This window comes from Halichoeres trimaculatus, unplaced genomic scaffold (genome assembly GCF_033239565.1).
Source record: "Halichoeres trimaculatus isolate MK-OKI-2021-1 unplaced genomic scaffold, fHalTri1.1 fHalTri1_scaffold_6, whole genome shotgun sequence".
NCBI classification, from domain to species: domain Eukaryota; kingdom Metazoa; phylum Chordata; class Actinopteri; order Labriformes; family Labridae; genus Halichoeres; species Halichoeres trimaculatus.
Window position 1 is genome coordinate 21718818 of NW_027437184.1, and position 26657 is coordinate 21745474.

General features: G+C 38.3%; 2 protein-coding genes and 3 long non-coding RNA genes across 6 annotated transcripts; 3 read left to right on the forward strand and 2 right to left on the reverse strand.

Moving 5' to 3' along the window:
• Positions 1 to 94: 94 nt before the first annotated feature.
• Positions 95 to 22881, reverse strand: LOC141792304 (Golgi SNAP receptor complex member 1-like). The gene is made up of 9 exons (XM_074673189.1): positions 22808 to 22881; positions 21784 to 21895; positions 21440 to 21515; positions 21161 to 21268; positions 20976 to 21067; positions 18214 to 18288; positions 946 to 975; positions 727 to 809; positions 95 to 423 (listed from the first exon to the last, which is right to left on the reverse strand). Exons 1-9 carry the CDS (start codon positions 22848 to 22850, stop codon positions 299 to 301), a joined length of 744 nt encoding a protein of 247 aa, XP_074529290.1. The 5' UTR covers positions 22851 to 22881; the 3' UTR covers positions 95 to 298.
• LOC141792306 (uncharacterized) lies at positions 3893 to 4795 on the forward strand. Its single transcript, XR_012598367.1, has 3 exons — positions 3893 to 3972; positions 4059 to 4160; positions 4700 to 4795. It is a non-coding gene; the product is annotated as an uncharacterized LOC141792306 (long non-coding RNA).
• On the forward strand, positions 7453 to 8558 carry LOC141792072 (uncharacterized). 2 transcript variants are annotated; one of them, XR_012598347.1, is made up of 4 exons: positions 7453 to 7627; positions 7696 to 7800; positions 7907 to 8008; positions 8131 to 8558. It is a non-coding gene; the product is annotated as an uncharacterized LOC141792072 (long non-coding RNA). The 2 variants fall into 2 exon arrangements; XR_012598346.1 differs by having other exon boundaries at positions 8144 to 8555.
• LOC141791928 (uncharacterized) lies at positions 9316 to 12731 on the forward strand. The gene is made up of 4 exons (XR_012598338.1): positions 9316 to 12043; positions 12130 to 12231; positions 12357 to 12458; positions 12606 to 12731. It is a non-coding gene; the product is annotated as an uncharacterized LOC141791928 (long non-coding RNA).
• Positions 22882 to 24279: 1398 nt separating the features above from the next.
• On the reverse strand, positions 24280 to 25508 carry LOC141791940 (beta-crystallin A1-like). Its single transcript, XM_074672656.1, has 5 exons — positions 25470 to 25508; positions 25205 to 25323; positions 24787 to 24928; positions 24565 to 24707; positions 24280 to 24427 (listed from the first exon to the last, which is right to left on the reverse strand). The coding sequence occupies exons 1-5, from the start codon at positions 25506 to 25508 to the stop codon at positions 24280 to 24282; spliced, it is 591 nt and encodes a 196-aa protein (XP_074528757.1).
• Positions 25509 to 26657: the final 1149 nt, after the last annotated feature.

Genomic DNA, 26657 nt, shown 5'->3' on the forward strand with positions numbered 1-26657 from the left:
ATTTCCCAGGCATTATCAGTATAATATGAAGAGCATGATCAAGAACAATCCCAGTAAGACATTGTACATTTATAAACAGTTATTATGACAAGAGGATAAAAGCAGGTCATAAATAAACTCCCCAATCTGAGATTAAACCCCTTCACTTAGAATTAAGACTTAAAAAGAGATACTTTAATTTTTGTACAGAGAGTACATCAAAACAAGAGAATAAAGCTTTGAAAACATAAAAAAGTCGTGTAACTCTTGTTTTGAGTTACACTGAGCGTGATTGTGGTCCAGTCTGCTGACCAGCCTGTCAGTGGAAAGTGTAGAGTAAGAGCAGGATGGTGCAGATGCCGATCACCCCGCCTAGAATTAAAGAGTCCCGCCTCTTGCGCAAATTGATTTTCTGGATGAGGCTGTTGATGGCAGGGAAACGATCTGAGGGCAGGAGGGTGTGGTGAAGGAAAATAATTAAGATCAAAGGAGGGTTTCTCTTCCTTGCAGTGAGTAGGAGAGAAAGCAGCAGGGGGAAGGAGGACTAAATGCAGCCTGATGATTAAGTCTGCTGTCTGAGTTTTAAGCTCTCACTGTGAGTGGTGTTTCTAATACGATACTGTAACTGTAGCTCTGCAAGGGTGCAAAAACAAACCTACAAAAGTTGAGGAAATCTACATCTTCACTTAAACACAAAGCTTCAGGGGGAGAAAATGGAGAGGCATGATGACAAAGACAAAAGGATACTGGCCAGAGTTGTGACCCTGGTTTGAATAGATTTCAACATCCCACGCTGAAAAGTGATGTTCTCTTTGGTAGCCATGGCGATGCTGGAGAAAGAGAAACCAAGGGGGATTAGTGGCATGAGGAGATGCATATAGCTGGCGATGAGACTTTAATGTGCTCTCTGTTTGTGTGTAGGGTGAGTGAGAGTAAAGGAAGAGGAGGATGGGTGTCAAAGCTCACCTTATTGCACTGTCGAGCAGACTGTCTGAGCTGCAGCACAAAAAGAGAAGAAAAAATCAGAAATGTACATTTTTTTCAGAAAGTTCACTCAATTCCTTTAAGCAGTACCAAAATGATACGTTTCACAGCCCATAAATCGACATTCATCACTCAAACTCTTGATTGAATTTCAAGCCTCCTGCATCTGAATCTTCTGGTAACAGAGCCGCGGACTCACTACAGAAGAAAAGGAAACCACACAGCTCTCTGGGTCTATTATCATAAAAGGAGCACTTCCTGTGAGGAGAAGTGCTGCTTAATGGAGGATTATTTGGATCTGATTGGTCAAATCCATAGAAGCTGCAAAAACCCATCAACTAAACTGCAGCCTGATCCATGTGTTAATTGCTTTAATTGGACATAAGCAAAAGAGATGCACAGATGGAGGACACTGAGGCTGAGCGAGGTTTACATCAGCTGCTGAGCATAAAAAGGGCAGCGGCGTGCATCCTGGCCGGCTCCACTGGAGACCAAAAATCAATACTGAGCTTTATACTTCCTCCATCTATTCGTCAACCTCTCCCACCGTCTCTCTGCTGCTGTCCTCTGCTTTTTCGCTCTTTTCTGTGTTAGCCTGCAGAGTCCACAGACAACACAGCTCTACCCTTTGATGATGTTTTTCTCTCTTTGTCCATGTTTTTATTTGTGAGCTGTCCATGAAAACAAAAGTAATAACAACCAAGGTACTCATATCAGTGCTGAGCCTCTCTTTTAGCTGTTACACAAAGCTTTTTTCCATAAATCAGAAGGATAATAAAAATCCAAAAACAATCAAAAACAAAACTGCAATCAAATTTTTTTTTTTTATGCTGTTACAAAAAAAAGACAAAGTGGGAAATAACAGCATCATTTTGCACAAATTATACCTAAAGTTTGCTGATAATGGACTTTTTAAAACTCAAAATAAGTTTTAACTACAAGTGCGCTACAGGCTGGAGCTACTGTGATGATTTAAGAGGATCTAAATCTTTTAGTGTGTGTTTTCTCCATAGTGTGTTCTCTGCTTTTGAAACTGAGTTTTCTCATGCATATCGTCAGTGGGGGCCATACTGGAAACTGGGCGGGCTTTGAGTCTCCTCACTAACAGCTATGGGGTCAATCAGCTGAGCTGTGCCTCAACATGGGTAAAATGGTGAAAAGAAAAAAGATCCATCCCCTGTACAGTCTGTGCAAAAAGTGAAAATAGCTATTCAGATGAAAGGCATTTTTGTACCTGGCTGCAAACATGTAGTTTGTATGTGAAGCCAGCCTCACACAAACACCCTACGAGCTGCAGATTTCTAGACCGGGGGTTACTCTTGGTTTTCTCTCACAATGGTTACATGTGATCACAGAGGTTTTAAAGACACTGTGCTGCTAAAGGATGCATTTGGAGGAAACACCACCAGCTTCTAGTTTTAGTAATGTTAATCCAACTAATAATACTGTTTTTAAAATTGAACTTTTGGTAACATTTTCTTATTAGACTCAATATGAGCCACATTTTCCTGACGAGTCTAGAAAATATCTCAAAGATATCAAAAAGAGGAAAATGAAACCTGGATTGCTTTTAAAGAGTAAAAAAAAAATCTGACAACTGGCTCAGGCAAATTTACTTGTTAAATTTCATGTATTGAGACATTATTCTTATATCAAGACACTTCAATAACTTTTCGTTTAGTTTAGTTTCGTTTTCCACTGCTTATCCAGTTGGACGTTTCGGGCACGTCCAACTGGGGGGAGACCCCATGTTAGACCTAGGACACGGTGGAGAGATTATATCTCTCAACTGCCCTGTGAACATCTTGGTTTCCCTCAGGTGAGCTGGTGGAAGTGGCCGGGGACAGTGGCCATTGGTCCTCACTGAAGACCAGATTTGCCCTGGTTGTGGGTTTTGTTATGATTGTCTCAGGGGGGAGCGTCATCTAAGTTTTATGAAAGATTAATCTTTTTGTTTTATTTAATGATCTCTGTTATTAGCAGTGCAGAAAAAATATTGATATCAGTTATTCAGCTAAATGAACAGTAAGGAATCGGCATATTGGATCTCAACAAAAATTCCAGTATCATGCATCCCTAAGTTCAATATCAGACATTTGTTTATCTGAGTGTCTTATGAAACAGGAAGGCCTCTCAAATCTTTCAGCCCTTCTTGTGAAACTGCTACTCAGGGCAGAATAAAAACATCTGCTGCTTTCAGCTTTTCGCTCCAAGACGCTGGAACAGAGGAGAGGAGCTTCAAATATTTTCTTTGCTATTATTATTATTTATTAAAACTATAGACCTGTCTTCCCGTCTTTTCTTTGTAGGCTGTCATCATTTCAGAATTAATATTTGAATTTATTTATTTGATAGGGACTATGCAGTTTCAAATAGTTTCATAACAAAGCATGAATCTGATGTGCTGCAGAAAGTTTATAGCATTTACTAGTTTCCAACTCTGGTCCCTAGTTGGGCCTTTGAGTAACCAGATCATAAAATGTACATCTACTCGCAATAAAATGGCAAAACGAGTTCACAGAAAATAAAATACATTCATTTTACAGATTTATCAGGTTGTCTATGAGCATGACTAGCAGCTCATGGAACAGAATGGGGCTTGGTAAAAAATCGATTGCACAATCATGATGGAGCAATAAAGTCTCTTTGAAATGTACCGACTTAATCACAGCTGGATGTGATACCGGTCAAAGCACAGCCCTGTTTCCCAAGAAGAACATCAGCTTATGTGCCAAAGCACCCTGCCCTCATGTTCTTTTTTTGTTTACATGATCAGGTTAAACATTAAACTGAGCCCCACGTGATACTGCACAAAAATCCAACAATGCAACATCATAGCCAGAAATAATAAGTGTGTTGCCATGGGATCTAACAGCAACACAGCTTGTCTGTTAACATATTTCTTGGTCTTCTTTTGCTCATCAGTCCACACTTTAGCAAGACCAACTTCCTACATTGCTGGGTGCAGTGACGATATTACTGGTGCTGAGACTGACTTTAATATCAAAGGTTTGTTTATCTGAGTGTCTAAACTGATGTGGGAACATGAGTGCAGTTTTGTGACACGGCCGTCTCTGGTGTTTGATTTTCTGCAGGAGAAAGCAGAGAAAATGTCTCTGTTGGTCACATGGACAATATTCATGTTTCAGGAACAAACCAGGGATGCATTGGAGGGAAGAACAACCACACAGTAACAGGTGGGTTTCCCCCGTTTCGCTGGGAAGCAGCAGGTGGTTTCTTGCTGATTTTTTTCCCCCTTGAAAACAATAAACCAGCTGCAATTTATCCTAAATGCAGCAGCCCAAGCACACATAGCGCCTGTTTTGAAATTTTGACACTGTCTGCCTGTTAGTTTTTTGCGTTGATTGTAAAATTATTTTAACGTTTTTTGGGGAACTACAGTATCTCACACCAGATTACATCTCAGAGGTGCTTTGTGTCTGTGAACCAGGACGGCCTCTCAGATCTTCCAGCTCCTTTCTTTTAGATGTTCCTCAAAGTAGAATAAAAACATTTGCTGCTTTCAGCTTTACTCTCCAAGATGCTGGAACAGCCAGCTGAAAGACAAGATAGGAGCTCCAAATATTTTCTTTATTATCATTATTAAAGACTTTTCTTTCCTTCTGTTTTTTTTTTCTGTAGAGTGTCATCATTTCAGAACTTGTGTTCATTTACAGATTTATCAGCTTGTCTATGCACGACTAACAGCTCTTTATCCCCCATTTCCGTGGAACAGGACCAATCCCAGCCAAGTCCAACATTGGCAACACCAGTAATATTACTGTTGGAAACAACTCAGGGTTCATTGGTTCAGGGAACCGCATAATCATCCATTGAGGTGAGAAAAAAGATAAGAAATTAAAAGGCAACATGGGGCTTGGTGGAAAATCATTGGTGTAGTTCATTGGAGACGAGATGCAGCTGGATGTGATACTTGCCAAAGCACAGCCCTGTTCCCCAAGAAAAACATCAGCTCATGTGTCACCCTGACCATGTCTGACTTATGTCCAAGCAGCAGGCCCTTCTTTTGTTCACATGATCATGTTGAACTTCAAGCCCAAGCTCCTGGTATAGAGGGTATGCGTTTACGCCACCTCCTCTCTGGGACACGCCCACTTCAGTTGGACTGAGTGGCAAACCAAACCTTACTCAGCATTGCAGGATATGAGATGAGATTAAGGATAATTGGACTCGACATCGATTCGTAAAAGCTACCAAAGAACCAGGGGTCCACCAACATTTAAATGTGGCCAGAAATCATATCCTGACATTTATTTGAACCCGATTTCGACGCCAGGAAAACACAATGCAAAGCCTGAAAGCTACGAAAGTCTCTCTATGATTCAATCACAGTACACAGTGAGTTGACCCAAGTAAATATACAAATTATCTATTTGATCTTTTGGTATTTAACACAGACTGTATAATTAATAGAAGTATAGTCCCTGCGACGGTATTACAGTATAGCTAATATCAAATACTTTATACAACTGCTTGTGCTGGAGTTCTCCCTCATTTGGAAAATGGGTGAGCCTCAGTTTAAGTTAGTTTTCAAATCATGTCAAGCACTGCGTTCATAATCACACAAAAACAAAAATGTTTCAGTTATGAAAAAAAGCTGAATGAAGAATGCCAACATTTAGAGATTTCATTATTTAAAGAATAATTTCACTCAAAAATACAGCATAAATAAACATGTAACACTGCAACTTACACATGTAAGTTGCAGTGATCCACAAGTTTCTCTTCTCTTTGTCTTTCAGTAGCCTTTCTTTTCATTTCTTCAACATTTTTGTTCAATCAATCGCACAACAGCTCTTTGTCATTTTTGGATTTTTTTTTCAGTTTAAATGCTATTTAAGACAACGCTGCCACTCATCTTCATCATCTCATCCTCTTTCTTCCACTCAGTGGGCGTAACCACAGTGACTTCTGCTTGCTGTCATATCACTTGCATAACCTCTATAGTGTTTCAAAGTCCAACAAAAATCATTACAGACAGACAGGTATTTATAGGTGTCTCTACATGGGATTAATCAGTCTACCTTAAATGGGCTGCTGTTTCTTGATCATGTTTATTTTTATTTTCCTCTCTGCACAGTTTAGTCCACATTGATGAGATTTTGAGCCCATGCAGTGACACCCTCTACAAAGTCCTGTCCGTTTCTAATGCAGGGCCAGCTGAAAGCTCCTGGCCAGAGCTCCACTCAGTGTGCAGGCTGCCTGTTACCGCTGCTCGTGTTCATTTCTTATTTATATTTCTATTTTTCTCTGCTGGAAATTTATTTAATCTGTGTTCTCTCGATTCATGACTTTGGGGAGTGTTTTGGATAAGTTTTAGCATTGCATTTCAGCACTTGAAATAAGGATAAATTTTCTGTTAACCAAAAATCTTTTTGTTCAGGTTCCAAATTCAATTTGTTGTCTTTGCACCATTTTTTATATAATGCAAATGATTAAATTCTGTATTTATGGACATGTTACACACCATCCAATCACATGACTTGGTGTTGTATGTTGAGGACAATTCTTAAGAGGTTAGTTGAAATTTAATTTGATGTGATATCAATGATACTAAGTACGGATAGACTAATTATCAGGGCCGATATTTGGCATTTTGGGGCATATCGGCATCGTCCTTTTTTTTAATCTGACAGCCGATATGAAACCAATTCAAAACTGTGTTGTTTTGGCTCTGATGTTTCTCAGCACAGAATTTCTCCCTGTCTACACTATGGAAGCCCTAGATGGTCATTTAAAATCAGTCGTGTAAAACCAAATAGAAAATTGATTTAACTGCAGTACATACCTGTAAAAGGCAGCACAAACCAAATTTTGTCCAGTTTTATTGCAGTTTCATAGAAATTTTGGTAAACTTTATTTACTGTAGAAAACTTTAGCTATTTTTTTTTCAAGTTTTTATTTTAACTTTATAAAACATGCTGCTAAGTGTGGGAGCTGTTAAATAATGTTTAATACACATATGCTTGAAGGCATTTGAATGCATTGAAGGGTTGGAGTTTGTATTGTTCAAAATTTTTACACCAATATTTTCACTTTGACAGCAAATGAATATCGGCTTCAAATATCGGCCTACTAATAATCAGTATCGGTATCGGCCCCAAAAAATCTATATCGGTCCATCTCTAATACTAAACATTTGCCGACTCTTTATTACAACGATGGGCTCTTCACAAAATCTAGTACTAACACACATTTTTCAGGGAAAAAAAACCAAAAAACATTTAATTGGTTTTGTAAAAAAGATGTTTTTGGAGATGAAGTGTAGCCTGCAGTCACACTGGGCCACCAGTAAATAATAAATGTACAACTCAGAGTAAAACTTTTGAAATCAGCTTCAGTAAAGGCAGCATCATCTGGCAAAATCTCACAGATCCCACCAATGAGCCCAAAAAGTTCCTCCTCCAAAACGTCAGCGTTGAACACCCACACACACACAGGTCAATAAAAGCAAAGCTGTAACTCATCCACTCACAATCCCCATCTGCCAGCTCTACAGGCCAAGAAACCAGAAACTAACACAGGCGTTCTCAGTCTGTCCAGCTCTCAGTGGGTGCAATGGCAAAGTTCTTAACAGCTGAGGGAGTCGATGCTGCAGTCAACTCTGGAGACATATGTGCTCACAACAAAGTCAGTGCCCCAGGTAAGTAACTGCATGATTACACTTTTTATGTTGCATCGACAGATTTTAGAGAATCTTTCTCTCTTTAGATACAGAGAGTCTTGGAAACGCTAATTTTGGCAATACATCCAACATCAATGTTAAAGGACTCAATTCAGGAGCAATTGGATCACACAACAATTTTAACATGAAAGGTGAGTTCTTCCTGCGCTGTTGAGATTATTCAGGGTTAAGTATATTAAAGCCCAGGATAAAAGTCGAGGGAGTTAATCTTTTATTCTCTCTCACGTATTGAAATAGGAGGAGCTCCAGGAAATGCAAACTTCGGGAACGTTTGTAACTCCACAGTCGTTACTAACACAGGGTCCATTGGTTCTCACAATGACATTAATATCGGCTGAGGTATGAGGGCGTCAGAGATTTATCTGTTGCAGGACAGCATTGCAGCATGTACATATGTTTTTAAAACTACATTTATCATTTTTTTCTCATCAGTTGATTCTGATTTTACCCACTCTCTTAAGTCTTTTCTTTCAGGACTCAGGTCTACAGTGGACGGCTCTTCCCAAAATGAACAACCACTGACTTTATTGTGACACAATTTTTTTTTCTAATTGTGTGTCTAATGAATTTGAATTATTCACTCTGAATCTGCAATCTGTAAATGCCATTCATCAGATTTAAGCAAAAGAAGAGTTGAAATAAAGTCCATGCCATGTTTGACAGAATGTTCCATCTTATTTCCATGACTGACCTTGTGTGCTCTTAGGGGTATTTGTTGGTTTTCTTTCTTCTTTTCTCTAATCTTAACACATCTTATGAGTATAAATGAAAGGGTTTGTTGGTCTCTGAGCCATAGTTAACAAGTAACTGACAGTGCAGATTTCTAATGCTGAATCAATCAAGATCAATGAGTTTTATTAAGAAATGAAATGGAACAAAAATACATTTAACATGAATTTATTGATGTAGATTCATGATAACATTTCTTTTTTTACCTGAATGGATAAAAAAAATGTTTGAGCTGCTTTTTTTATGGAGGCTGGCATGAATAAAGTCATATCAGGTTCAGTAAATAACATGTCACAGCACTGGCTGGAAATGCCAAATGCAGTCTGCCAAAGTGTGTCCTCGAAGCCTCAGACATGGAGATGTGTGGTGCATGTTGGGGTGTGGGGAAATGTGGTGGGGAGTTCATGTACACAGACCTGGAGGAAATATAGTAACTTGTACTTCTTCTTCTTCTTGAAAACCAGCAAAGTCAATGTGTTGGGTTTTTCTAGCAAAAATGTTATTATACTTGAAGTTAAATCAATCAGTCAATTTTTTAATGTGACTGTAATAGTTAAACTAGAAAAGCACTCAGAGAGCGCAGACCTCCGCCAAGCATATTGTGATTGTCACCAACACTTTAGTCCTACTTTAATGTTATACTCCCTTTCAGCAGACTGTCTGCTACAATTTGGTGTTAGTTGCAGGTTTGTAAGGTAATTTGTTTCCTGACAGCGTTGAAAATGATGATGACCCAGTAAATATTTCATATTGCAGATCTTAGTATCCAGAACATTGCCGGGATCTGGATCATACTTTTACATCAGTCAGAAATTATGGAGACCTTGTCAATCACAATAATGGTCAAAAAAAATAGCAATTGGGTTATTTCCAAAATCGTTCAGTGCTCCTTTGTCTGCACAAATGACAAAACATTGTTTCAGTTTGTTGCTTCTCCTAAGCAGTCCATGAAATGTGAACCCATTTGCTTAAAGCACAAAGGTTTTTTGTAGTCCATTTAGTGACTGAACAAGTATTTCAAGTCTTTAAAACAACATTCCATTTTCTTTTTTTAATCTTCAGTTTTTTTTCTTTGAATATAAGTGTAAAAAAAACATTGTTTAGGGTGGAAGTGCTTGGCCCCTGCAACGAGTAGTAGTAGGAGGTGCAACAGATGATAATTGCCTGCTCTCCTTGTGCTACGTGTGTTTGTGTGTTAATGTCTCTGTTTTAAGTAATTTTTATTTTAGGTTTAAACTAGTAAGTTCATTTATTAATCTGAACACTGCCATTCTCAAGGACTACAGTGGTTTAGTAGAATAATGGGTTAATTAAGTGAAGAGAAATGGTAATCAGATATAATCAGGCTGAGTGGATGCATTATGACAGAGCAGCAGCAAGGTGGGGCTGCAAACAAGCCTTTTGACTGAGCTGTGATTAATGTTACTGTCCCAGAGGTGATAGAGTGCACTGGTGAAACAAATGAAAACTGACATTAAGGTGAATAATTAAAAGAAGGAACTAAAATGTTACGATGGCTTCAAGAAGATCTTAAAATAAGCTGTTATTGGAAAGTTGGTATGTGGCAGTAAAAATCTTAAAAATGTTTTCAATTCAAGGTCTCGTTGAGATGGCTGGCTTAAAGAACTCAATGTCCTCTTAGTCTTCTGCTCATTGTATGTTATACAATCAAACACAAACATTTGAACTGTTGTCAGAGAAGTTTTGATAATGGCATTTTAGAGTGAACAAATTCCTGTACACACTAACAGTAGTTGGGTGTTTATGGTCTCAGCGCATGTGAACTGACCTCAAATCAAGCAGCTGTACATGACAGCTGGTTTTGAAAAGCATGAGGAAGAGCTGCCAAATTAATACAAACACTGAGCTACAACTTTCTGTTGCTTTGCCGTTTCCAGACACTACTTTGCTGATCCACACATTTTAGAAAATAACTACCTAAAACTTCAACTGAAAGTGAAGCTTAAAGAGAGGACTAGACTCCAGGGTGATGACGGGTGTGTGGTTTCAGTAAAGAACATGAGAAGGACTTAATGCTTGAAGGTGAAACTAAAAGTTTTCTTGGATATTTGGCTGATTTACTTTTGAAATTTCAGATGCAAACCGAACACCTCTGTTTCTAATCTGCATCTATTTCAAAGCAACAAAGCAGAAAAAAGTGCACAAAAAAACAGACAGAAGTCCAATGGTTAAAAATATGCAGAGACAGGATGGGAGACAAGAAATAATTCTAGTCCAGAAAATGTTCTATTATTATTCTTCCAACTTGTCATGTTTTCGACCCAAACACTGCAAAACTAGATACCAAACTTTTGCATCTACACTCCTGGAAACTCACTGTAAATGAGATTTTTGCTGACATCGGGTCTAACTAGGCTTAAAATTTAATGTTCTCGAGGTGAAAATTAGTGGATCAGTGTGCTCCAGTTCACAGTATTATGACATTAGTTAATATATTATAATATTGTAACATTTAGGATAAAATGCTGTATCAAATGGTTGAACCCTAGACTGTATAAAACATGGACGTGGTCTCGCTGACGCCACCTGTCTGTTTCTGAAAGAAAATGAAGAATATTGGCTATGGCGGCCATATTGGTGGTAGCAAGGGCTTCGCCTACAGCCATAGGGCGCCGGCCGTCACGTGACCCTCAGCTGTGCCTCTTATTGGGGGAGCTTGCGATCTTAATATCCTCTGAATGGCCAAATTAGAAAAAAATCACACACCCCCCGTACAGTGAGTGCTGGCAGTAAAATTAGCGGCTCAGACAGGAGACGTTTTTTGAACCAGGCTGTAAATAGGTTAATTCCTGCTTTGAAAACTGCTTTTTTTTGGCTTGGTGTGTATGTGACTTCTGGTACTTCTGGACATAGCCTCAACCGAACACTCCGGAAACAGCAGATTTTAGCACTTCCACATTGTCTCATATTCTCAGACCGGAGGTTGCCGCTTGGGTTGAACCCAATTTTTAAATCATTTTGTTTAAAATGTTCATAAAACAGATATAAAATAGAAAACAGTGCATATCAAATTCTAAAACTAGAAGATTTGGTTATTTTATGAAATATATCAGCTCACTGTAAGTATGGCCTACAGCAGCACATGTCCATCATATGTAAAACTCAGATCAAGTCTCTCATTATAAAACTCTAGCATATGCCACACCAAGAGACAAATCTCACAGTTCCCCTTCAGGGAGTGAGTGAGAAGTAAAGGTTCCTCCTCTTAAACCTCAAAATCTTGAGCAGCCACGTACAGGTCAGCAATAAAAGCAGTGTGTTTTCTCCCCTCTTCACAAACCTGCTCTCACAGCTCATCACAGCTCAGGACACACAACTGAATCCAGTGGTAAGAAAAAGACTGCATGTGTTTCTGTTGGTAAAATTTAATATTTGATTTCTTTTATTGGACCCATTCACACTTTTTTGTCTAATTTTTTTTTTTAGCATTTTGAGCTACAGAAGGAGTGTAAAATATGTAATTCTGAACCTGTTTTTACAAAACACTGGTGTTTTTTCCTCTCCGTCGTTACCTCTCTGTCTAGGTTTCAGCAGGAATAATGTCGAAGGTTGCAAACACAGAGCGTGTCGACATTGGAGACAACACAGGGAAGGTCGGTGCTTCCAATGAAGTCAATGTTAAAGGTAAATACAAGAGTGATTTGACATTTTATGTTGCTTTGACAGCTTTATAAAGTTTTTACAGAAACTTAACGGGAGCTTTCTTACAGGAGGTCTTGGTAAAGACTCTTCTCTTGCCAATGTGTCTGACATCAAAGTTACAGGGAAAAATGATGGAAACATTGGAAGTGAAAATACATATAATATAAAAGGTGAGTTATTTTTCATGCTGTTGGAATAGTTTTTTGTATTTTAATTACTCTTGCTCATGTATTCATATATTTAAAATACAGGTTTCAGGGGGTTGGTTTTGACTCACTCCTTCATATTTCAACAGGAGGACTTCAAAAAAATGCAAGTGTTGGAAACACTTCCCAGGTGACGATGGGTTCAAACTCAGGGGCCGTCGGTTCTGGGAACAAGATTAACATCGGCTGAGGTACAAGGACATAAGAGATTTACCTCTGGCAGGCAACAGTTGAGTGAATATACTTTACCTCTGGTACATTTTTGTCAACAGATGTGAACTTTCGCATTAATTTTTATTTTCCGATCTTCCTTTCTCTCTTTTATCTTTTCTCTTCAGGACATGGGCGTACAATGAACAGCTCTTCATTAAATGATGAAAAATATACTTTCATGTGTTGCTAAATTGACTGTTTTCCTATTTTTTGTTCAATAATTCTAAATTTTCACTTTAAACCTACAAAGTAATGTCATTCATCAGATGTAACAAAAGAAGAATTGAAATAAAATAAAATACATGAATACAATCTATGGTGCATCATCATGTTTGACACAATTTTTATTCAGAATATTTTTGTTTTTTCACAACTGACCTCTGGGGGATATTCACTGTTTTTCCTTTTATTCTGCCTCCATCACTGAAACATTTTTGTCTTAACTGGTCTCCAAGCTAAAGTTACTATCAGGCGACTGGTTGACAAGCCTTTGGGTTTTAATAAATCAGTAAGCTGAGGATAAACATCTTTTTGTTATCATTTAAAACCAATATAAGTTTAAATAAGAAAACACGCAAGTCATTATTGTCTTAAAATGTTAAGTTCAAAATATAACAGTTAGGTCACTCAGTGTTAAAACGGTGACAGTTTAGACAAAACCCTGAAAACGTTACCTTGAATTGAAACTAAAGACAACATGAGCTTAATGTTCCATGTTGTAGCTTTTTTTCAATAAATAAACTACATTACAAGAAATCTCTTGTTCTTTCTGTCATTGAAATTTCAGCTTAAATATATGAGTCTGATTAAAAAAGAATTAAAGTGAATAAAAACTACTGAAAGTATTGAGGAGAGTGAGACTGGAGCCAACCTATGATATCAACAACTGTAAAACATTTCCTGTTTGCCTGTTATATGGTCCAAATAAATTTCACCCTGCCCATAGGAGTGTAGTGCAGATATCACTTATCAAACAAAATAAAAAAAAATTCAGTCTTGCCTCAGGTTCATTTTTACCTTGCCCATCAACCTTCAATAGATGATTTATTTTCTGTCTGATTTTAAGTCTGTTATAAAATCAATATATGAATATGAAAGCACTGGTATTCAGCTGTATCTCTTCAACAGAAATGCTTCATTTTAGTTCATCTTTGTTTTAGAGGTGAAAAATATCAGATTGTGTATCTCACTCTGCACAAACTAAAATGTGTTTATTAATACGTTACATTTCTGCATTTTTGGTTGTCATTATATAATCCCAGTTCAAAGAATCATGAGTAAAGGCTTCAAAAATGTGTTGTTTCACTGACAGATATAAATGCATAACTGAACATTTCTAAAGCTAATAAAGGTTAATATATGATCTAAAATACACTTTCAGAGTTCTTGGTTTAACCTCTGCTGACGCAGCACTGCTTAAAAACCTCCACTCTCTTCAGACTGTGGGAGGGAAAAAGGTTGTCGTGTTTCAACCCCCAGAACAGAGTTCAGGTCTCCAGTTGTTTCAAGGAGAACAGAAGAAACTACTGAAACTGACGGTGAGTTGACTGATTCCCTGTTTTAACAGTAACTTAAATCAAATTCAACACATATTATAATTTGAGTCTTCAACTTGTTACCATTCAACTGTTACACCACAGGTTTTCCAGCTTTATCCTGTTATTAGTGTTCAAGTCTTTACAGGTTGTTGTCTAAGAATTTTGTCTGCACATATCCTCTAATAAACATTGTTTCATTCTGTTTAGAGTGTTTTGTGTTATTGTCAGCTGGAGCAATGGCACACAGAATTGGAAACACAGAGAACATTGTTGCTGGGACGAACACGGGGAAGATTGGTGCTCACAATGTGATCAATATTAGCGGTAAGTTCAAAACCTTCACCCTCACTTTCAGAGTAGTCATCATGTTACAGTATGTAGATTGGTGTTAAAGTCTGAGTAGCAGAGAGTAAATGTGTTGTTAAGCGGGGATAAGGATGTCATGAAACTATTTTTAAACACACTGTAGCGTGTCATTTTGGCGGCAGCTAAACGCTAATGTAGCTGCTGACATTGAGCACAGATGAGAGGCAGGCAGCTGACATCTTACAGCCTATTTGTCTACAGATCCAACCAATGTTGACTCAAAAAACACAAAAAGTATCATTTATCACAGCTCTAAGAGCTGTGCACACATATTAACGTACAATCAGAAGACTTCCTCTTTCAGAAGTCATAAGAAGTTTGCTTCTGTCTGATTTATTTGTTATCTTTGACATTTAAAAGGAGGAACAGGAGCTGGGGCATCTACTGATGCCTCAAGCAACAAAGGAAACGGAGGTGAAGTCAAACCTGAACCCACTCCTTCAGGGACCAGCAGCAAAGCGAGCGGTGAGTTCTGAATCTCAGGTTCGAGAAAGTTGGGAGTGGGTGGTTAGAAATGACTGAATCACCAATAATGTTCAGAGACAAGGATGTGGTATTTATCAAAATGAATCACTTATGACTGTATCTGTTTATTATTCTTGTGTTAAATAGGAGGGAAAGTGGTCGATATTGGTAATGTTACTGACGTGACAGCCGGGGACAACGCAGGAAACATCGGTGCAAAGAACAACTGTAATGTTAGTGGTGAGGACTGAATCTCAGACTGCTGTGATACATCAATACACTTAAAAAATGATAAGCAAGTTTATGTGATTAAGTTCATTCATCATTCTTTAAATTACAACAGGAGGAAAAGGAGTTCAATTGGACATTGGCAACGTCAGTAACATGGTTGCTGGGTCCAACACAGGAGACATTGGTTCAAGGAACAACTGCAATGTTAACAGTGAGTTCTTCATTTCATAATTATCATGTTAAGCTCCTACATTCTCTGTGTACTCTGTAATATTCACTATTCTTTGTACTTCAACAGGAGGAGAAGGAGTTAAAATCGCTATTGGCAATGTGAGTAACGTGGCGTTTGGAGGCAATGCTGGAGACATCAGCTCTGGCAACAACTGCAATGTGAACGGTGAGTTTTCCACGGCTGTGACCACGCTTTGGACTGAGAAAAGGTCAACCTCATTTTCTAAAGATGTGTGGCACGCATCGTCAATCAACAGGAGGAAAGGGAGTTGAAATCATGATCGGCAACATGGCAAACGCCAGGACTGGGTTCAACAGAGGGGGCGTGGCTTCAGGAAACAACGTTAACTTCAACTCATGTAAGGAAGGCTTTGAGTGTGAACATGTGTTCTGTTCTCTGTTATTATTCTGTTAACTTGTGTTTTCATCTCTTTCTCAGGAACATTTATTGCCAAACTGATCCCCACAAATCTGCGCTGATGACATCCAATCAGTGAAAGCAACCAAAACAACAAAAGATCGAATGTAATAAATAAAATAATTAAAAAAAATAAAACTTGTTTTGTCAATGTTATTAACACATCACATTAAATTTTGCTGAAAATTACTCCCTCATAGTGTTTGTTGAACTTATGTAGGTGGTTGGTTTGGGATACTCAATGTAGGGGAATTTTTAAAAAATGATGTGAACAAAATTTATGTTTTTTAACATTGCTATTTTCAAAGATATCATTAAGTAATACTTTTCCAATTTAATTATTAATTTAAGCCTAGTTAACTTTGCAAAATGACTTACTATGGTAAAAAAGCTGGGTTTAAAGCAGAGCTGAACACTGGCATACCTACTCAGTGCTACATGCTAGTCATATGCATACCCACAGTTGAATATGTCATATTATATCATTATATCCCCATTAAAAAAAAGAATTTAGCTTTAATAATAATATTTTTTTTATGTCTTGACTGAGTGCCAGGTCAGTGGAAAAATTGAAACAAGGAAGTGACAGAGAGGGGAACAGAAATTGGCTCATAAAAAATAAAAATAATGTGTGACTAGACGGGGCTATCTGATTTAAGACCAGCAGGAAGCACCCACAAGAGGGAGGAAACATAGCACATCACAAAAACCAATAAAAACATCTGAGTATCATTCATTTGAGACATTAACAACAACAGTGACGAAGGATTTTTTTTAAATCATTATTATTCTATGTATCCTACATCTAAGCAGGCTGCACCTGTGCCCAGATGGAAGCAGCTTACACCTGTTAGAGAGGGTGGCTGGTCTGCAGGATGCTTTAATAAACAGTTCTGGTAAAAAATAAGGGACAACTGCAAAATTTTTAGTTTCTCTGATATGAATTTTTATAGGTTTATGTTTGAGTAAAATTATATTTCTGCTTTAATCCATAGACTACAAACTACATTCCTCCTACCCGTTTTGAATAAAAATATTGTCTTTTAGAGCATTTGTTTGCAGAAAATACAAATGGTCAAAATATCTGTAAAAAGACACAGTGCTTTCAAGTCTTAAAAGTGCAAGAAAAATAAGTTCATATTTATTTTTGAACAATACAAAACTAATGTTTTAACTGAGGAAGAGTCCAGAAAAGCAACATTTGGTGAAAGAACCCTGATTTTTGATAACAGTGGTGCCATTTGCCACGAATTTATGCCATGTAATGAGTGGCCACCGCTATTTGCTGCATATCTTACTTCAGTCTCTACTCCTCATATTTCCTGTTTCTCTTGCAGCAGAGCTATTTAATAAAGGCCAAAATGCCACAGCACTAATACATGAAAGATTCAGATAAAAGAATCCACACAAGCATTTTTGTAACTCGGCTAAAACAATAGTCTGCCTCTTCAATTCCAACAATGAATGTTAAAAAGATTCGGCTGCAGCAGTGAGAGCATAATTTGACACTGAGATTTGCTAAATGCACAGTCTGGGACACACTGGAAGAAAAGCAGAGCGTAAAAACTGTTCATGGGGCTAATATCCAACCTTTGAATTTTTATTTATGTGGATAAGTATTTCACACATTTCTTTTCAAACAAACTGTATTCAGAGACAGGATCAAGTCCCTGTGATCTCAGGAGAGTCAGGACAGGCAGATGATATGACTGTCATTTGTAATATTTTTATTTCATCTTTAATCATGTGATCAGTCAGTATAGAAGGACTTTAAATTTAAGTCTCTTTTTAAACAAACCAGGGCCAAAAAAGGACTCACTAAAGAAACATTTTGTTCTCATCTTTTTCCTCTTTTATGATGTGATGTTCATAGTTTTACACTGTTCTTCAACTCACATACTGCTAAACCGCATCACATATCCTGTTTTAGTTCAACGATTTCATTTTCTCTTTTCTAACCTTCCTTTTTTCATGTTTTTCATGAGAAAGTGCTCGAGACACCCTTAAATATACTGGTAACCACAGGCAAATGTGACAAACAACATGTCAAGTAGACCACTAACATGTCTGTTTGCATGTTCGCATGACCACAAAAACAGAAGCATGTGCACCAGTAGACATGTTTCACAGTTTGACCACTTAGTCCAGCCTGGGAAGTAGAAATCTGTGAGAACATGATTTTTGTGCTTGGCTAATCTGTAAAATCAGTGCGTTTTGTTGAAGTAGAAGATTTTAAACTAGATCTTATCATCAGCTACTTGGGCTGGAAGCTAATATGTTAAGTGGCATGAAGCCGGTGATTGTAATAATTATAAATAACTTACCTGTCCACTGAGGAGAGTACATAAACTTTACACTCAGGATGTCAATTATAATATTAAATGAGGGGGCTACAGTGGGTGTACCATGTATGAGGTGGGGAGTGCTTGAATAGCTCTTGGACGGACATAAACGTAGTTTCAAAGAGAAAAGTTGATCTCTTACTTCTTGAGATGTTCATGTTCCTTCAGGTAGAGCTCAGTCCGTCTGTTGTTCACTCCTGAGCTGCTCTTGAAGGATCTGAGTCAGACAACACAAGAGAAAAGGGTTTAAAGTGAAAGAAAGTGATAGCGGTGGGAAACTTGTGTTATTTAATTGTGGCAAAAAATCAGACAAATACAGTTGTTCTTGTAACATATCCTGTTTTTGTTCAGTTTCATTTTCTCTTTTTTAAACTTCCCTCTTCAGTGTTTTTGGTTCAGAAAGTGCATAGGAAACATTTAAATACACTGTGAGCCACAGGCAAATGTGACTAACAACATGGCAGGGATGACCACTAACATGTCTGTTTGCATGTACACACGACCACAAAAACCACTCTGCCCAGCCTGGGAACATTATTTTTACACAGTGGTGGAACTGGCCTAAATTACAGCAGGTTAAAGATTGTGCAGAAAATTAATGATTATCATGGGTAGTCACTACTTTCCTGTTTCCAGTCATTTTCACATCATCAGTTAGCTTGGTAAGGAGTGGTATCTAAGAACAAAATGACAGTATTGTCAATGTCTGGGAGGAATCTGAACCCTAATTCATTACCAAGTGATCACAGAATAAGAGTCTCTACAGAGATGTTTCTTACTTTGGCCAGAAAGGCAAAAATGTGACCAAAAATTTTCATCATTTATTTTTTGTTCAGATTTAAAAACCAGAGGACTGAAATGATGTAACAGTTACACTGGTGAATTCAAACTAATCACTTGAACACAGCGAAGCTTCTTCTTCTCCTTTTTTTTTTTTGTTAAATGACATTTCTGGGTTATGTTCATTTGTTGGTGTTTCTTGGTTTTCTTGTTTTTTTCCTAAGAGGGAAATCATCACTGTTACACATTTCCTTCATTATCAAACCCACATCAGCAACCACAGTTCTTTTCACAAAGATATGGAGAAGCAGTTTTCCTCTCGTCTTTGCTCCAAAAAGGGATTTTGCTCCTCACTACGAATGTTGCCTGGACACTGATTATGTACTTCCTGTGTTAGGGCTCTCAAAGTGATTAGCTCGGCTTGACCCACAACTCTCCCCCCATCTCTTATTTACACCATCCCCTCCCTATTTGTACTTATCCTCAATTCATCATCTATTATCTCTTCTATTGTCTCTCTGCTCCTCCACAGCACTGGTCTCTACAGACGACAATAAGAGCCCATTCTCATTATTTCCTTGTGTGAAACAGCAGATCAGGATGAAGTCTCTTTCTCCCTCTGCCTCTGACCGTCCTGCTCTCCATTTTCTCCCCTGATAAAGTAATTCTGTGCATCAGACAGCCCAGATGTAACCACCCTCACTCTGCGTTGGCTGTATGAAAGCCTTGTGGTTTGATTTACTGTAGAAGGCACTTAGGAAAAATATCCCCAGAGAAAGACTGAGATACAGACGTGACGAGGGAGAGGGGGAGAGAGGGAGACTGAGAGGGGGAAGAAGATGAGCTGAGGAGAGGAGGTGCCTCTTATTAGAGGCTGAAACATGATAGAGGGGATGGAAACCATCAAAAGGTGAGAGGAAACAGTGTTAAACTGGACTTGTCTGCCTCCTCCTGGTCAGAGATAATATAGCAAAAGTCTTGAGGGAGAAGGGAGAAGGAGCCTGGCCAACACAGGGATTTCCTGCTTATTAAACTATGAACACTTTAGGTTGACAACATAAGATATAATCAGTCATTTTGTATTGAATTCAAGCAGAAATGACAACTTCACGATTACTAATACTTAAAATTAATCCATGCTTTTTGTGTTGTACAATTTCAGTGGATTTGACCTTTTTAATCCTTATGCTTCAGCCATAATAACTTTGTCTGAAACTGTCCAAGGAGAAAAAAACAATACGGAACAGCCAATAAATGTCAATAATATTATCTTAATTGAATCCGCAGCAGTCCTGTTCACTAATAAAAATAAATTAATTCATTTTCAAAATGGAAAAAAATGCACTTAAACCCGTTTAACTCCAAATTTTTTTCCAAATGTAGTTCCAAAAGCATGCCAGTAATTTGGAAGATCTGTGCACTTAAAAAAGTTACAGAGCCTTGTGTACTTCAAAACTACCTCCCCAAATTAGGAGTAGGTCATTTGCAAACCTGCTTCTTTCCAAAATAGTTCTCTCTCTGATGAACCCCACTTTCCTGTATTCACTATAGTATGCACAAAAATGTACCATCAAATGCTGATCCTGCAGGTAAACAAATAGACTGCCCCTTGAGGAGCGACCCATGACATGTTTCAGATCTAATAAATGTGCACACGGTGAAGTGTGCTGATAAATTACACAGAATTATAACAGATAAGGGCAAAAAGTAACTCTTTCAAACAAGTAATTCTTCCAAACATCATGCCATAGGGACTAAGTTTGGGAAATAGCCTAAAACCAAAATACCAGTGCACAACAAGGTGCACCGATTTCCAAAACACTGCCAAGATTCTTGTCCCAGTTTGTGTCTCAGAAAGGGAACTGAATGGGCCAAGAACACAACCAGAAAATCTTTGAAGAAGATTATCAAAGACTCTCTGGGGCTGAAATAAAAACATACTCGAGTGATATAAGGGATGCAGCTGAAAGCCTTTTAAAAGCCTTTAAAAGACCATGTTAGGTCTGAGGAAGATGCATTTGCAGAATCATGTACAGAACAAGAACTATCTAATAAATGCTCTGCACGAGACAAGCGTGTCAGGTGATCATGTAGTAACCCAGTGTAATTAACTCTATAGCTTACTCAATATCTCTGTGAACAGAGCCAAGTAGGTCCTCTCGTTCTTTCAGGCTGAAGAAGTTGGTTTTGGTTTTGTGGAACTCGTGAGTGTAGTCCTGCAAAGTGAAACAAAATGAATCAAAGTTGGCAAGATAAGATTTAAAAGAACAAAACAGGAAATTAAAATTTGAAAAAAACGAGTACCAAACCTGTAAAATGTCCCTGTGTCTCTGTAAAGTGTGCATCAGTGCTGAGCTATGGGATGAAGCTCCAGCTGTATTTGTGTATTCTGCCATTTTGTCATTGACCGCTGAAAGCTGCACAGAAACACAACATTGACAACCCAAGATTAAACCTTAAATAACATCTGTGTGAGACTTGTCAAATGCTTCTTCATTTGTATAAGGATATAATTACTTAACTGAAAACAACTGAGACAATCCAGTCACTGCTGAAAGAAACCATGGGTGTGATGAGATTTGACTTACTTTTGACAAAAGCTGCTCCAGCTCAGTAGTCATGGCCACAAGCATATTGTCTTGAGAGGAGCCAAGAGAATCAGACCTAAATTTAGAGTAAAAATGAAATTATAAATGATGAAAAGAAGTTTGATTTCAGATTTTAAAAATATCAGCTTTACACTGAGGAAAATCCCCATCAAAACTGATTCCTCTACATTAACCCTGTTGCTATTAGAAAAGATAAAGAATACCATTCAATGTTATTCATCTCCAAATCTTATATTAAAAATAGGTTTGAATTTGAGACGAGCAAAAAGAGTTAAGTTATATTAAGTTCAGGGAAGTCTGTATTTATCCACATTTTTACCGACCTGCTGTCTCTTATCCGATGGTCCCGGCTGCTGTAGCTGGTGCACAGCTTACTGAAAGAGACCAGCTTGAGATCCAGCTCATTCTCCAGCTGCCGGGCCTGCTTACGCAAATCTAAACAAAGGCAGAATAAAGACCAATTATTAAAATCACACAATAGAGTACCTGACAAAAATATATCGCAGAGATTGAACACAAAAACAAAAAAAAATCAATAAGATATTTCACAGGCTTTACGAGAGGACAGGGCATCATATCCCCAGAGATAACCAACAGTAAACTAATCTGGCCCCCAGCATTAAGTAGGTTATAGCATCAGAGATTCATACTAAAAGATTTTCCTGGATCATAATATGTCATAATACTTCTTCTGGAAGATTGTTCTTCCCCCAGTTTCCATCTGCTTAAGTTAAGTTGGCAGTCAGATACATTGGCTGGTGTTGAGTCTTTGGCTCAGATAATAAAGAGGGCATCTTGGATTTCCTTATTTTAACCAACTATGTCAAATGTTTCTAGAAATGATCCATGCCATTATGTAGGTTTGGATTTAGATAGTGCTTACGTGAGAGGGTTGAAATGATTTTATGGTCAGAAATGGAAGAGCATGACTGCGATCATTTAGATTGTTGGAGAAGACCTACTCTTAGATCTGTGAAACAGTGATTCATGCCAAACTAAAAACTCTGTTCCGTTGTTCACTTTCTCCAGTTTAACATGAAAAAGGCTCTATATTCAGATACGTTTCAACTCATACCAGCAGGATTTTGAGGAGGGCACGGTAGCTGACAGTACGACCGTTAATATTTGACAACCACCGGGATAACTTTTTGAAGTTCGACGTTAACCAACAGAGCTAACAGGTTAGCTGTAAATGAGCTCAAATACATCTCGAAGGCACAGGAGTACAATTTATTTTCAAAACAAGGCACAGAAAATGTTCAATGTGTCCGCCCTGAATCCCCGAAAAACCATTACCCATGTGAACGTCGTCATTTGTGTTAAATTTCAGTCGGAAAAGTGATTTACCTTCCCAGTAGTTGCTGCTGGTTTCCATGTTTCTTGTTGACATGTCATCACTGGCCGTCAAGAAGAAATAACTGTCGTAGTTGTCTCACAGCGACCTCTGGTGGTTTAACTAACTTGAATCTGAAGCACTCGGCGCTGAAATAGAAGGTTTTTTCCAGTGTGCATATATGTGTATAAGAAAAACCAAAATATTTAAATAAAAAAATAAAAACATGGTTACTTAAAATTGATGCATGTTATTTTGGTCTGCAAATGTTGAAAATGAGGAAAATTCTCAAATTCAAATTATATATTATCAAATTCATTCATTTTTTAAATCTAAAAAGTGCACTCTCTGACGAAATATACATAGTTATCTCTTGAAGGCACATTTTTTTGACTCTTTCCCCTGAGCAGGTATGAGTTTAGTGCCGTGCTAGGGCAACTTAGCAGTGCTCAGGCTACAAGTCGTACTTCCCCGGCTACCAGCACAATTTGCATTCTTAGTCCACAACAAAGGGGCACAGGATACTTATTTCAAGTATTTGGTGATTCATTTAAAAGTAGCTCAGTATGTTCTTGTAAAACAAATGTAGTTTTGTTTTTGTATTGACCATTAACATGCATAAAATTAAGTCTTCCTAAAAGGAAATAAATGTCAAATCTAAAATTTTTTTCACAGTTAAAATATCTACCCTTATCTTTTTTAATCATTGTCTTTCAGTTCCCTGATGCTGCAGTTTGAGTTAAGTATATGATGCCAAGCTGCAACATTCAACAGAAATACTGAAAAACATCATGTGCAATGTTTCACACAACTTTGTGCATGCTTTATACTTGACTTCTATTCTTTACTTTCTGCTCGTTCAGTTAAAATTACGAGTTAAATAAATAGTTAAGTTAAATAAGTGAGTATTTCATGATGATTCCCTGTTGTTTGAAAGTGTTGCTGGAAAAGACAAACAGGATGTAACTGAGGTACACACACTCACGTTCTGAACCTCTGAATTTTGCTCATTCTCTTTATTCATCGTCTTGAACATAGGCAGTCAATGATATCACAATAACAGCAAGACTGAGGATCGTGTTGATGTAGAAGACAATGACGATGATGATGAGGATGATGATGCCACCAAAGGTGGAGATGATTGAGAGCAAAAACTTAGAGGTTTTTTCATCGCTCTGTAGCCAACCTGAGCAGAAGAGACCTCTGTTTCACACCGATTCTGCTTTACTCACAATTCTGTCGTTCCTGTTTTCTGTCTTTCTCACATCTTTCCTTTTCTTTTGTGATATTTCTTTAAAAAAAAGTGCTGTGAACAACTGACACCAGAAAGCACCCAAAGTCTAGCCCAGGATCGTGCTGAGAGTGGCAGGACCGCTGGAACTGGGAGATGGAGGTTTGAGGAGAGGAGGAGGAAGTGTGGAAGTGCAGGGGGGAGGAAGGAGAGGTGTAGGAGGAGATGAGGAAATGTGAATGGAGTGCTCCTTTCTTATTGCTGGATCCTCCTGATAGACTGAATCTGAGGAGTCTGGGAGTGGGAGCCAAACTCACGGTAACACTTGTACTCTCCTCCACGGCAGTCGCTCTCCAGGATGTACTGTTGGCCACGATAACCAGGGAACTGGTAGCACACAAAGCTGCAGAACCAAACCAGAACATACTTACTGCTCACATCTAAAAAATATGGTTCAAAGTATGGACTGAACCACCTAAAGCAGAATGTTGTGCTGTATTTCCTTCATTTATCTCTCAAACATCTTCATGATGGACTTACGCTCCACTCTGAACGTGCATGGATCCAACCTCTTTGGTTATCCAGCCCATAGCCTGCAGAGAGGGGTAGTCATCACTCAGCTCAAACTGACGACCCAACATGTTCTCCAACTCGAAGATGGTCATACGGGACTCCTTGTGGTTCTGTTCAAAGAACGAAAGAGGAGGTTAAAAGATGAAGCTCGGCCAGGCGTAAAGAAGGAAGTGTTTGTGTTGAACCCACAGCACTGCAGATGGGCCTGATGGACATCATCCTCTCGATGCGGTAAGAGTTGCTGCCACTGATGGCCTCGAAGCTAGGGTAGTCTCCCTTCTCCAGGATAAACTGCTGGCCAATAAAGCTAGAGTGCTCATAGCCCACCCAGCTGCAAGAAAAAAGAGGAATCAAAAAAGTCAAATATCAAAGACAGGCACAAGTGTTTGTAATCAATACTCCATAGAGTATGATATTTTCTTTTGACTTCAGGATTATCGACTGTTTTGTGCTTTTCCTGTAAATCTATCTGCATTTCTAATTGTACTTTGACAAAAAAGTCCAAAGGAAATGAGGGCACTGTATAATGATCTTTTTTAGACAGGGCTCAATTTTTCCTTTTTTTTTGGCTCAGCAAAAAGTGAGAAAAATTTCTGAGGATACATACGCGCCACACTCGACCTTCAGGGAGCGAATGTTCTCCATCCCACTCTCCATGATGTTCTGGCAACAGGCGGTTAACTCTATACGCTTGCCCTGGAAAAACTCCTGATCGTACACACTGATCTGTAAAAAATAAACACAACAAGGACAATCAGGACATCCCCAATTGATACAGCCATGTATAACTCTAACACCAGTGTGTAGTCATGTACTTAAACATTGTGTAGCTCATGCACTTATGGATGATGTAGTTTTAAGTAATTGCTTACCTTCCAAGGGCCCATGGGCACAGGGTTTGTCTGAGCCATTCTGTCCTCTTTGGTGTACCTGTGGGGAAAAAACACACAATAAGAGCTATGATGGAAGAAAAGGCTCTCAATAATTTGAGTTTGGGGTTTTCTTTGTGTTTTTTGTTCCCCTTAAGGCCACTCTTCTCTAAAGCGTGTACTCATTGCCACACATAAGCTTGGAGTATAAACTCTCTGCCTCCTTCTTACTTTGTTGTAAAGCTTATTTACAAGCACACAAAATGAAGACTTTGTCATTTTCTGGATGAATTACTCAAAAATCCTCATCACATCATCTCTGCAGCTTGGGAACACTTTGATGTACTTTTGGTGAGTTTAACCTACCCTAAGTGTTGAGCAGTGTGTCGTAGTGTTCCACTGAACGGTCTGCAGGGACGGTGTGTTTGGGGGTATATATATACACCCATGGGTGTCTGAGGCCAGGGGGCAGGACGGCCTGGACTGATGTCAGCACTTTGCTTTGGTCTCCTTTGTTTTGTTGTGAGCTACAGAGGGGTTAACACACTCAGACACTCAGTGATTCATGCTTACACAAAGAGGGCATGCTGCATTTCATACTAAGCTGAGCTAAATCTATATGTTAAAAAAAAACCTGTCACTCAGTGTATAGATCTATTATGAAATAAACCTGCTCTGGGGGAAACAGAGAGTCAGTGGGTGCACACTTTGCTGTTTGGTCTCATCAAGGATTGGAAGAAGCTTTTTGTAGTAGTCACATTCATTATGTTTTCAATATGATTAAAAAAATGATGACGGACACCATTTATAGTCATATATCACCAGCCACCTGGCCCTTTCTAATTTGCATTTCAGATATTTATGGCATGAAAGTTGAAAACAGCTTCACACATAAACAAACTGTGAAGCATTGGACAGTTGTGACAATGTGATGCCACAATCACTCCAGTCGGAGCCACAATTTCAATCTCATCATTATCGAAAAAAGATAGATATAAAGATAAACTTTACTGTCTCTGGTTGGAAATTCGTCATGGACCTAACTGCAGTGATGCTTACAACAAATAAATTTACACTAGTATTTCAGTAAATATCAATCACAATACCAATGTGGCAATAAAAAGCAATGCCATATTAAAATCAATGCAAGAGTAAGCCAACCCTCATACTAAAGCACAATGTTAGTGCAGG

What these genes read in the sequence shown, in the direction of transcription:
- LOC141792304 (XM_074673189.1), bottom strand. Translation starts at nt 22,850, where the DNA reads ATGTCAACAAGAAACATGGAAACCAGCAGCAACTACTGGGAAG. An exon ending in CATCGGATAAGAGACAGCAG is followed by an intron (nt 21,516 to 21,783) that starts GTCGGTAAAAAT and finishes CTCTAAATTTAG; the next exon opens with GTCTGATTCTCTTGGCTCCT. An exon ending in GACACAGGGACATTTTACAG is followed by an intron (nt 21,068 to 21,160) that starts GTTTGGTACTCG and finishes TTCACTTTGCAG; the next exon opens with GACTACACTCACGAGTTCCA.
- LOC141791940 (XM_074672656.1), bottom strand. Translation starts at nt 25,508, where the DNA reads ATGGCTCAGACAAACCCTGTGCCCATGGGCCCTTGGAAG. An exon ending in TGCCCATGGGCCCTTGGAAG is followed by an intron (nt 25,324 to 25,469) that starts GTAAGCAATTAC and finishes TATTTTTTACAG; the next exon opens with ATCAGTGTGTACGATCAGGA. An exon ending in CTGAAGGTCGAGTGTGGCGC is followed by an intron (nt 24,929 to 25,204) that starts GTATGTATCCTC and finishes TTTTTCTTGCAG; the next exon opens with CTGGGTGGGCTATGAGCACT.